The sequence below is a fragment of the Sarcophilus harrisii genome, chromosome 4 (assembly GCF_902635505.1).
Source record: "Sarcophilus harrisii chromosome 4, mSarHar1.11, whole genome shotgun sequence".
In the NCBI taxonomy this organism is placed as follows: Eukaryota; Metazoa; Chordata; class Mammalia; order Dasyuromorphia; family Dasyuridae; genus Sarcophilus; species Sarcophilus harrisii.
The window spans coordinates 194,480,035-194,492,809 of record NC_045429.1 but is presented as its reverse complement, the minus strand read 5'-3'; the positions used below and the strand labels follow the sequence as shown (position 1 = coordinate 194,492,809).

General features: G+C 35.5%; 1 protein-coding gene across 2 annotated transcripts in view; it reads left to right on the top strand.

Moving 5' to 3' along the window:
- SOBP (sine oculis binding protein homolog) overlaps nt 1-12,775 on the top strand; it is a 222,378-nt gene that overhangs the window by 18,657 nt on the left and 190,946 nt on the right. For both annotated transcript variants that reach the window (XM_031964460.1, XM_031964459.1), the window contains exons 2-3: nt 8,516-8,654; nt 11,333-11,518. In XM_031964460.1, the coding sequence (XP_031820320.1) occupies nt 8,516-8,654; nt 11,333-11,518 (325 nt within the window). The remainder of the gene's footprint in view (nt 1-8,515; nt 8,655-11,332; nt 11,519-12,775) is intronic.

Genomic DNA, 12,775 nt, shown 5'->3' with positions numbered 1-12,775 from the left:
ACAAAAATATAGACAGGCTAGAAGTTCTTTTTTGCTTGTCTTCCTTGCAAAATGCATAGCTTTATCACTGTAGTGCAATGAGCCAACTGAATTCCAGACCAGGGTAATCTTTACTTTTGTCTACTGCCTCTAGGTAGCCTCAGAAGAGAGGCTGGTATGCCTTTGTTAGAGTGAATGGTTGCAGCTGTTGTCTCCTACACCACAGATCAACTGTTTTGCTTCCTCGATTATAGTAGTGATGTTCTTTCTTTAAGACTGGTCCTTTTTTCTTTCTCTTCCTGGAGGAAGAAGGGTACCCCTAACTCATCATATGCCCATGGCAGGGGATCAACTAGAGGCTACAAAGGTCTTGTCATTATCTTGGTATTAGTCCACTGTTCTCTCCTAAATTAGGGATCTGTCCTATATAATTGGTTTCGGTATATCCTCTTCCTTCCTTCCTTCCTTCCTTCCTTCCTTCCTTCCTTCCTTCCTTCCTTCCTTCCTTCCTTCCTTCCTTCCTTCCTTCCTTCCTTCCTTCCTTCCTTCCTTCCTCCTTCCTTCCTTCCTTCCTCCTACCTTCCCTCCTTCCTTCCTTCCTTCCTCCCACCTTCCCTCCTTCCTTCCTTCCTTCCTTCCCTCCTTCCTTCCCTCCTTCCTTCCCTCCTTCCTTCCTTCTTTCCCTCCTTCCTTCCTCCTTCCTTCCTTCCTTCTTTCCCTCCTTCCTTCCTTCCTTCCTTCCCTCCTTCCCTCCTTCCTTCCCTCCTTCCTTCCCTCCTTCCTTCCTTCCTTCTTTCCCTCCTTCCTTCCTTCCTTCCCTCCTTCCCTCCTTCCTTCCTTTCTTCCTTCTTTCCTCCTTCCTTCCTTTCTTCCTTCTTTCCCTCCTTCCTTCCCTCCTTCCCTCCTTCCCTCCTTCCTTCCCTCCTTCCCTCCTTCCCTTCCTTCCCTCCTTCCTTCCCTCCTTCCCTCCTTCCTTCCTTCCCTCCTTCCCTCCTTCCTTCCTTCCCTCCTTCCCTCCTTCCTTCCTTCCTTCCCTCCTTCCCTCCTTCCTTCCTTCCTTCCTTCCTTCCTTCCTTCCTTCCTTCCTTCCCTCCCTCCTTCCTTCCTTCCTTCCCTCCCTCCTTCCTTCCTTCCTTCCTCCCTCCTTCCTTCCTTCCTTCCTTCCCTCCTTCCCTCTTTCCTTCCCTCCTTCCCTCCTTCCTTCCTTCCCTCCTTCCTTCCTTCCTTCCCTCCTTCCTTCTTTCCCTCCTTCCTCCCTCCCTCCTTCCTTCCTTCCTTCCTTCCCTCCTTCCTTCCTTCCTTCCTTCCTTCCTTCCTTCCTTCCTTCCTTCCTTCCTTCCTTCCTTCCTTCCTTCCTTCCTTCCTTCCTTCCTTCCTTCCTTTTCCTCTTCTTCCTCTTCTCTCTCCCTTTCTCTTTCCCCCTCTTCCCTTCTTTTAAAAAAATTTATTGATGTGTTTTATTTTTACATTATAAACATTTGCAGATGAGATGTCTTTTGTAACAAAACAAAACAGTTAAGTAAAAGTAATAATATAATGACCTCATCTGAAAGTGCATGTAACATTTCACATCTGTAACAACCCACTACCTCTTTATTAAAAAAACCCAAAAAAAAACAAAAAAAGGAAAAGAAATATATTTTCCTCTTCCAGTGTCTACCTCATTGGGAAAAAATAAAAATAAATTTCTTATTAAAAATATGGATAGTCAAATAAAACAAATTCTCTCAGTGGCTATATATAGAAGTATGTTTATTTATCATTTTGCATCTTAATCAGTTAATAATGAGTCAATAAATATTGATTAAGGTTCTGTTATGTCCTAGGCATTGTGCTAAGTTCTGGAGATACAAAGAAAGAAAAAGACAGTCCCTGCTCTCAAAGAACTTACAGACCAGTAGGGAAGATACAACTTAGCAAACATGTTATATATAGGCTAGATTGAAGATACTCAAGTGAGAGAAGAAACTTAGACTTAAAGGGTATCCACAAAAGCTCCTTGCAGAAGGTGGAATTTTGGCTGGGACTTGAAGGAAGTCAAGAAAGGAGAACATTGTAGACATGAGGGACAGGCAGTAAAAATATCTTGATTCAGCAGATAGACTGTGTTGTTCTAGAAAGTGCAAGGAGGCCAGTGTCACTGGATTGCAGAATATATGGTGGAATGTAAGATGTAAGAAGACTGGAAGGGTGTGAGGGCCAGATTATGAGGGGCTTGAAATGCCAAACAGATTTTTGTATTTGATTCTGGGGGAAATGGGGAATTTATCGAGTATGAAAGTGACGGAGTTAGGCTTGCATTTTAGGAAAATCACTTTGCAAATTAAGTGTAGGATGGATTAGAATGGGGAGAGGCTTGAGGCAGGCCAGTTAAACAGCAGGCTCATGTAGTAGTTCAGGTATGAAGTGAAGAGGACCTGTGTGATGACAGAGGAAAGAAGGGAATACTGAGATAAAGTTGACTGGACTTCCACAATTGTGGTATGGTGATGGACCTGTCATACCACATAAATACACAAGATTGTCAGGCACAAAAAGCCCTTCTCAGCTGTCCTTTAAGGTTTTGTTTAGGCCTTCCTAAAAACTATCAGCACTAACTCAAAATATCCTTAGTTGGTTGAATTTACTTTTATAAGGTATCAAGAGTCAAAATCCCTGAAACCACATCCTGTTTGCAGAGGTGGAAGCCCAAATGATCCGAAAGCCTGTCTTAATGTGTTAATGATAATTCTCTACTAGGGCTTTTTTTCTTTCCTCAGAGTAACTGTTTAATTAGATTATTCTTCTTTCTCCTCCTGCTTTCCCTTCTGTGACTCAATTTACACTTGGAGATCTGTTCAGAAGGTCCATAATTTGGTTTTAAAGCCTAGACTACACTGATCTAAGAAGGCCAGTGTTTCTTCTTACTGCTCTTGGAGTATATATTTTTAAAAATGACAGGCTTGTAAGTAGTAGTGCTATTGTACTGAAGGCTATAGAAAAACCAATCAATAAACCAATAAACATTTATTAAGTACTTACTGTTGCCAGACATTGTCCTAAGTGCTTGGGATACAAATAAAAAGAATGAAACAATCCCTTTAAAAAAGTAATTCTGTGAGTTAGAGCTGATAACTTAATGTACTCTAAACATAGAGGTTAGTAGTTACAAAGTCACAGAGTTAGGAGATAGAATGTCATGTGTGAAGAATGGAAAGAAGGTTCAGATTAGCTGGATCATGGTGCAGAAGGAAGAATAATGTATAACAAAGCTGGAAAGATAGGTTGGGGCTAAGTTATGAAGGTCTTTAAAATTTATTTTTTTCCCCAGAGGCAATAGGGAATCACTGGAATTTATTGAGAAGGGGAGTAGCATTGTTAAAGAAAATCATATGACAATAGTATGAGGATGGATGGAGTGGGAAGAAATTTGAATAAGAAAGACCAGTTAGGAGGCTATAACAAATAATCTAAGTAAAAGCTGATGAGGGTGTGAACTTAAGTTGTGATTTTTGTGAATAAAGAGATAAGATGTAGCATAGCTGGAAACAATATGGTCTGATAACTGATTAAATATGTGGTATCAGGATTACAAATCTAGAAAAAGGGTGTTTGTGGCACCTTTGACAGAAATAGAAAAGTCTGAAAGAGGAGTGAGTGTAATGGAAAGATAATAAGATCAATTTTCTACATATATTTAAAGTGTGTCCAGGACATCTAGTTTGAAATGTCCAAAAGGTAATGAGAGAACGTGATACTTATTATACCCATGAAAGTTAATGAAGTTATCAAGAGGAACTGTGTAGAAAGAGGAGCAGAGAAGACTCAGAACAGAACTTTAGAGAACATCAATATTTAGCAGGCATGATATTGATGTTGAACCAGTGATGGAGAATGAAAAAAGAACTCTTAGATAAGCAGGAAGAGAACCAGGAAAAAGTAGTAAGTATCCTTGTCATTCTCACCCATGTATTGCTATGCCTTTGAGGTTTTGAAGTAGTAGAGTTAAGAAGAGGGAGGAAATGCTCTGTTATAAGCCTGTACTACTTGTTCTGGTTCCATGATCTCTGTCTGGCAGGGATTTACAATCTCTGACTCAAAAAGATCCAAGAAAATAGTGGAAGGCTTCAGAGGTGTTGTCAAGGATTTAAGTTACCAACTTTGGGACAAAGAGTCATCACTGCATAGCCCTTTAGCATATGATATATCTATAGCCTCAAGCAGTTGGTAGCATAATCCAATGAACAAGACTTTTCCTTAGGGACCCGTGGAACACAAAAGAATACAAATGTTGATATATAGGGAAACTACAGAGCTAACTGGAGTCTCTGGAGATGAACTATTTTGCCATGATAAAAATCTCCTTGCTAATCTCTCTTCCAGAAAGCCCAGCTCAATTGTTACAAGATAAGGCCAGTTTGACATTAACCCAGAAGCCCACATTTTCCTTGTATTCTTCTGTTGCCTGCAGGCAGCTTCAGAGTGAGAGATGAATTGGTGACTTCATTAACATTATTAGCAATAGCTGCTGTCTTCCTGCCCCACATATCAATTTCACTATCTTCCTGCTTAGAGTAAAAAAATTTTTATAGTTAACTAAAAATCATGAAAAAATGTAAATTCATATTAAGTACTCTGTGAAGCCAAGTGGTCTGCAAACCAAACCATAGTATCTGAGGGCCACAATTAAACTAACCAAATGGTAAAAAACTCTAGGACTAAAACTATAAATTGGGTTCCACATATTACAAAAATCCTGAATTATATTCTGCAAAATATGGACCTGAAAAAAATGAGTGAATTTGTACCTTGTATTCTCTGGTAAAAGAAGATAGATCTAGGAATTATGTATTATGTATTATATCCACTACAGAAGTTAGATGAAACTATAGATTATGGTAAAGTTTATTCATCCATTCATTTTATAATTATGAAGAATCCATGAGTCAATGTATGCTTTAATTAAATTGTATTCAACAAATAATCATTAAATGTTAACTGTATTCAAGGCATTATACTTGGTATAGGTGAATACATAGAGACCTTACAATCTTGTTGGAGTAATAAGATGTGTACGAAAATGAATAAAAAAGCAAATTAGGATATGATAAATGCTTAAGAAAAATATGATTAAGAGGTACTTTTAGTAGAGATAAAGAGAAGATGCCTACTGGCTGGTTGGATTGGATCACAGAAGGGAGGAAAATCACCTTAAGCATCCATATATAATGACACAAATGAAATCTCAGAGTTGGAAGGAAATTGAGAGATCATGTAGTCCAACCCTCATCTGAATAAGAATTCCTTCTATAACATGCTTGACAAGGGATCATTTAGTTTTTGTCTGAAAACTTTTCATGAGGAGAAAGCCACTACTTTCTAAGGCAGTCTCATTCCCTTTTCAGTTAGCCGCAGTAGATATTACTCAAAAATGCTTGGACCCAGTGTTTTGTTCTTACTCACAATGTCAGAATAGACACACTAAGAATAATTTAATATCTTCTACTTACTTTGAGAAGACTATGAGAGTTTAAAAAAATCATTGGAAAGCAAGTTTCCCATTTCATAATATGTTTTTAGCCTCTTAAGTTTTGCTTCCCTATCTAATGGGGGGGAGGAGGGGAGAGGATTTGTATAATGGGAGCTTAGGTCAGTAAGAATACATCTTATTCTCAGGTCAGACATTAAATTGAGTGAAAGAAGTGAAATAATAAGGGAATATAGCATCTCATTAAAGAAATGCTCTTCTGATTTAAAGGAGAAATATTTAGCATAATCCTCCTCAGTGGAGGTATTCTTGAAGTTATTAGGTTTATTCATCTTGTTGTTCATGCCTTATTTATGCATTAATTAACAGAATGTAAAAAATGATCAGCCATCAAAGAGAGTAAAAGCTTTACAGAAGCAATGTTGGCTGGCTGGTTGTTGGGTGTTTCTCTTTTATAATTGTTGGCATGTCATTGCATCATAGTTTGACTCAGATCTGTGTGCTAAAGAAAGGGTCTAAAATCCTGTGGGTGGTTCGAAATGCCAGGTTTGTTTTTGCAAAATCAGTAGTGAAATAGCTTTTTCATTATATGCAATCCCAGTTGAAATCTAAGACATGATGGCATTCAAGAAAACCTGAAATATTCATGTTGTCTTAGCACCTTAGAGGTAGAATCAATGATGTGCTGGAGCCAGCCTATATTGGCACTGAGAAATAACTGTTAAATTTATTGTGCAAGGACTTATACCAGAAATTGGTAAATTGTATGAACCAGGGAATGCTTTAATGTTTGTTGATTGTCTAGACTTAAGAAAATGATGGGAAAATGTTATAATGCAGATTAAATTAAAAAGGGTGTCATGTGTATATCCTTTTTCCCCCCCAAGTTGATTGTTAAACATTTATGAGCATATTCTTGGTTAAAACCCTACTATGTTATATCAGATTCATAAATTACATATTACAATGAATACATTGTATTCATAAATTACAAATTAAAATGAAATTCTGAATTTTAACATAGCAAAATCCAAGAACATTTGAATTAAAAGGAAAATCAGAAGTAGTAGTTTGTGGCAGTCAAGCCAGGTGTCTTGACTTTATCATATAAATATATCTTCATTGTAGGGTAAGAGCTAGATCCTTGGAGGGCCTTGGGGTCAGCCAGAGTCAGGATAAATTAAAGTCCTTGGTCTTTAGGGAGAGAAGTGAAGGAGACAGACAAACTGCCATGAGGCTTGCCAATGATGTATCTTGGATTCTCGAATCCAAAGTCACCAACCTCTCTCCTCCTTTTCCTGCCACAAAGTGACTCTGGCTTGTCTCACCCCACCCTCGAATCCTTGCCTACTATTATCTTAAGATCAAACTTTGAGTAAGCACCAAACAGTGAGAAGAACCATTTATCCAAAACATATGCTAATAGAGTCATTGTCTAACATCAAATAGGTAATTAGCCTTAAGTGCTCAGTTGTCTGATTCAAGTACACCTTTTCATAGTTTCAGTCCTTTACATCTCCCGCTTTCTTTTATTTTAGAACACAGGTGGTTATATCATTCTTGACTTCTCAGGGAGGTAAGAACCCCCAAAAGGAAGTGATCACACCTTCCCTGACTTCTCAGGAAAGGAGGTGAAAATACCAAAAAGGAGGTGATCATACCCTCCCTGACTTCTCAGGAAGGGAGGTAAAAGCACTAAAAAGGAGATGATCACGCCTCCCTGATTTCTCAGGAAAAGAGATAAAAAAATACTAAAGGGAAGTGGGGAGTCAAGGTCGATATTGTTAGCGGGTTTCTGGGCTGAAGGGTCTTACTAGAAACATGTATACATAAACCCATCAGCATGGGAGGTAGTATACAACACATGTATACAAACGTGTAACAAACATGAATTATACATGCAGGTAGTGATATAACAAACAATATGAATTAACATGGTGTTGTAAAAGATTTCCAGAAGTCCTAGAAGGAGGGTATGTAAACAACAATCACACATATGCCTCCTTCAGCAGCCAAGAGATAGTCCAAAACAAATCTATTGTCCATTACTTTATGTGTCAAAGAATCCAATGATCCCTGCAACTTTTTGAAGTCCTGCAACACATCATATAGTTGTCCATCACATTACAAAAAAATATCAAAATATACAGTTTTACATCTTGTTTTGAAGTTTATAGTGGACATATATAGTACAGTCTTACTGTACAATTTTAGCTTTGTTGGAATGATAGCATAAATCAATTCCATAATGATTATAAAATTTGTTGACAGCTAACTTTAAAGATATCTACATTTCATAAGACCACCTAGCATAATATCTGGTACATAGTAGAAGCTTTAGAAATGTTTGTTTAATTGAATTGAATTATGAGGCAATAGAAAAAACAATTGACCTTGGGTTCATACAACAGGAAAATATAGCCAATGAAATTAATATTTCTGAATGTTTAACTTTTAATTTTATGTAGGTAAACCAAAAAGGAGTATAAGGTTTAAAAAACTCCTCTCACCCAATGAAAAAATGAAAAAGAAAGCTTATATTATTACTTGTCCTATTTTACATATTGACAATGAAGAAATTATTTCTTTATTAAGATTTTAGTTGATCCAAGGCATTCATGTTAAGAAGACACATCTGAGTTAGAAAGCTATTGCAATTTAAATTAATCTGAAACACTGAAAAGGTTGATTAATTGTTTTCATAAGGAAGTCTTTTGTTCTCATTTAGTTTTGTTTCACTTTTCAATATTTTTATAGAAGCATGTTGCATAAATTTTGCTGATGAATATAGGCTAAAATATGACCTCTCTATAAGCAAAAAATGATAAATTCCTCTTTTCTTATTTTTTTAAATTAGAAAAGTCTGAATGTGTATTATAATTGCACATGGTATTGTGGGATTTAAATGTGTTATTTTTTAAATACATGACTTGAAAAATGAACATGAGTCTGGAGGGGGGTGGGATGATGCAAGCAGTTCTTGGTACAATACAAATGGATTTCGATTTATGCATTCTTTCCAAAATGATTATTGATTACCTAAATAAGCAAGCTATTCTTCTCTTTCAGAACTTTGCTGAAAACACCATGAATGAACTTCTTGGCTGGTATGGTTATGATAAGGTTGAATTGAAAGATGGCGAGGATATTGAATTCAGGAACTACCCTACTGATGGGGAGAGCCGGCAGCACATTTCTGTTCTCAAAGGTAATGACATTTAATGTTCCTTTGTTCATGCAAAGAAGGATGAACTATCTCAACCTGCCAGAATAGAGTTGCAATGGGACTCATGCTTTGTAGCCTATTCCAATGGCTGATTTAAATGTATATCTCCAACAAGGTTTTTCCATAAAGAAGAGCCAGTAGAATGTGAGAGTGCAATATAAAATAAATAGGAACTTACTATTATCTCTCCACCAACAGTAATATTATGGCAGAGCCAGACAAAGCTTATATAGTTGAGGTTTCAGGATTCTGCCAAAAACACAATAAAAGGAGAAAATATTGCTTATAACTTTTGAACTCCTGAGCTCTTTTACTATTAAAAAAATCCTGAGACTAAGGCTTTCTGTCAGGCAAAAATGTCAAGAGTAAGATCATCAAAATATAAGTGAGAACCCAGATTACTTTGGGAATGCTTTTTTTTTTTTTGCTTATTTCCTTCTCCCCACTTTCATCTCACTATAGGAGTGTTAATAAGGAGCAGTGGTGGAAGTATGAGTTTTTGAGTTGGGATTCAATTGTGAATAATATCCCTCAATTTTACATTGTTCATGAAAATTATTCCCAAATTTAAACAATAGGAATTTAGTTTTGTCTTTGGATTCTTCAGCCAGTCTTGATAAGGAATTGCAGCTAGCTAGGTAAGAAGAAGAGGAACACTACAGATTCAGAATGTAGCAGTATGCCTGGATTTTAACTTATCTAACAAACTTTCTCTTAATGCTCATATATAGAGAAGAAATAATGGCAGCTTTTTATGTTACAATGGCTTGTCATGGGCCATATGAATGGTCAGCTATGCTCCCTCATTAAGGAAATCCACAACTGGGCTCTTCTGGGTGTTGATAAGGGGACTTATGAATCCTTGATTCAGGAAGATTACTAGGTAGAGATGAAAAAGATATGTGTGGAAAAAAATCCTCCCTCTGACAAACAACAAACAATAATCCACCATACTCTTTAGGGATATTCATAAACCATTTATGAAACTAATTGCATGTTGTTATTGATAATTTGATCAGTATTTGTATTCCACTGAAAATCCTGTCAGTATAAACTACCTTTTCAAATATTTTATTCCCAGTCTCCAAGGTAATACATTTCCTTCTTATATGACAACAAATAGAATGTAAATGAGCTGTGCTACAGGCATGTGGAGTCGAATGTATGTGACAAATTTTTTATTCAGCTTGATATGAAATTGTATACATTATATTATCTAGATAGCATCATCAATTTTTCTGTAAATAGAAAGATGCAAGTCAAGAATTTATATTCTATAAACTAATAGTTCATGTAATACCTGGCCTTTATATTAATCTTTTTTATCTGAGAGAAGCAAGGGGTGAGTGCCTGGAAAAAGATTTTTTTTCTTTAATGGATGAGCAGCTTACTTCCTTTATTTGTTGTTTTGGGAGACTTCATTATTTGAGAACTTGATTTCTTTCCCAGGTAAAAGTTACTAAACTCATATTCCTAAAAAAACCATTAAACTTATAAGATAAGCATCCTTTCTTTTTATAGTTTTGTCTGCTAATCATGAATATGTTTTTGTGAAAATGTACAAACTAGAATAGAAGAAAGACTGGATTTTTTTTTTTTTTGATGAGGAAATTGGGATTAGGTGATTTACCTAGGTTCACACAGCTATTAAACATTAAACATCTGAGGCCAGATTTGAATTCTTGTCCTAATTTCAGGGCTGGTGCTTTATCCATTGCACCATCTAGCTGTCTCAAGAGGACTGGATTTCAAGTTGGAGATCAGAGTTTGAATGCTGGCTCTGGTAACAACTATCTGTGTGATTTGAGCAAGTCACTTGACTATTCTAGTATTTAGTTTTTTCATCTATGAAATGAAGAGACTTCACTAGATGACCTTTAAGATTCCATTCAATTCGGAATCTATAATCCTACAAAAATTTTTCTAATTATCTATTTCTTCCTGAGTTTTTTTTCTAATTCAGTCATGTCATTATACAATGGTAGTTAAAAAAACCTAACATATTGAATATTAAATATTTATAATTTTTATTTTATATTTTTTAATAAACAAAAATGGATTTACTTTCCACTTATTGAAAAAACCCAAACCCTTGTAACAAATATATGGAGACAAGAAGACAAATTTTTGCCATGGTCATTTCCAAAAAGAGTTTATGTCACATTTGTCCTTGGAGTCCATCTCCCTCTTTCCAGAGGCCACTAGCATGTTTACCATTTATGATCAGTCTTCTGGAATTGTGATAATCCAATATTTGGGAAACAGTAAAATTTTGCTTAAATAGACTAGTGTGGTATGAGAGATGTGCTACAAACACATCAGGGAAAATAGTTTGACCTTAAATAAATCTGAATTTTGGGTATTCCAAGGAGATTTTTACAATATTAAATTCATCAGTTTTGATGTCAGAATAAAATGGTAAGCATGAAGCCAATTATAAAGGAGCCAGATGGAAATTGGTAGTTATGAGCAGAATTGTTCCCTTGAGTTCTGATAATATTTTATTTTTCAAAGTCTGATAGAAAATACTAATTTTCATTATACAGTTTTCTTAAATGAGAAAAATAACCAGAGAAAAAGTTTTAGTTTAATTAATAGGTACTTTTTTGCTATATTATATGTCTCTATATATGTATACATATATATTTTTTGTTTTACAGAAAATTCTTTGCCAAAGCCAAAATTATCCGAGGACAGTGTTATTTCACCGTATAATATGAACACAGGCTATCCAGGGCTTGCCACGGGAAATGGATTAACTGACTCACCAGCAGGGTCAAAGGATCATGGGAATGTACCCATTATTGTACCATTAATTCCACCACCTTTCATAAAGCCACCAGCAGGTAAATCTTTACTAGTATTTAAAATGACAATGATTCATAGAAAACTAACTATCCTGACTTTGCCATCTTATAAGTAATTTTTAATAGCAATTAAGCCATGAGAAGAGTTGTAATATTAATTGGTGTGTGTGTGTGTATGTGTGTATGTTGTGTAATATTAATTGTAATGAGTGTTCCATGAGAAACATCTGTGCAAGTTTTTTTTTTTTAAATAGTATTAGTGTTATATCGACTCAAACGGCTATAAATGATCGGCTACACATTTGTTAATCTAAAACTTTTAAAAATAAATGAACGAATTTTGAAACTGGATGCACAAAATATTCAGTTTTGAGAAAGAGCCAAATGGAGATGAACTAGCCACAAAGCTAGGAAGTATTTGCCCCCTAAGGGTTCTTTGGGAATATGTATAGTATATGTATTTATCTGCATAAAGGAATATATAGAACCTGTTGATTTGGGGGCCAGGTCTTTTTCCTTTAAATCTACCCAAAGTCAGATCATGACATTTAAGTTCTTAATAGTGATCTACTTAATTCTTGGAAAGCACTTTTGATTTCATTGTTTTAATAAAGATGTTTCATATTCTCAAATATTTTACATTTTCAGAAAATTTTCACATTAAAATTAAGTACTGGAATCATAGATTTAGCATGATTATTCAGTCTTGTAAAACAGGGTTTCTTAAACTTTTCCCACTCATGACCTGAGTCACCTTTCACCTGAAATTTTTTTTTTTTTTTTTTTTTTTTTTTTTTTTTTTTTTTTTTTTTTTGCTGAGGCAATTGGGGTTAAGTGACTTGACCAGGATCACACAGCCAGGAAGTGTGACTAAGGCCAAATTTGAACTTGGGTCTTCCTGACTTCAGGACTGGTGCTCTATCCACTACACAAACTAGCTGTGTATTTTTTTATGTGACCACAAGCATATAGATATATAAAATAAATATACAAATCAAACATTTCCTGATAATAAATCATGCTGTTTTGACCCTCTATATTCAGTTATATGAAGAAGCTTTGCTATAAAGAAGGTGGCAGATGTGTTTTACAAAGAGAAAACTATGTATAGGGGTTCTAAATGTTTTTTGTTTTACAGACCCTTTTGGCAGCCTGATGAAACCTATAGACCCTTTCTTAGAACAACATTTTAAAATAAAATACATAAGATTACAAAAGAAACCCATTATATTAAAATAAAGATATATTATTTTGTCTCTGTCCAAGCTCATGGACCTCTGAAATCTATAAAAATCT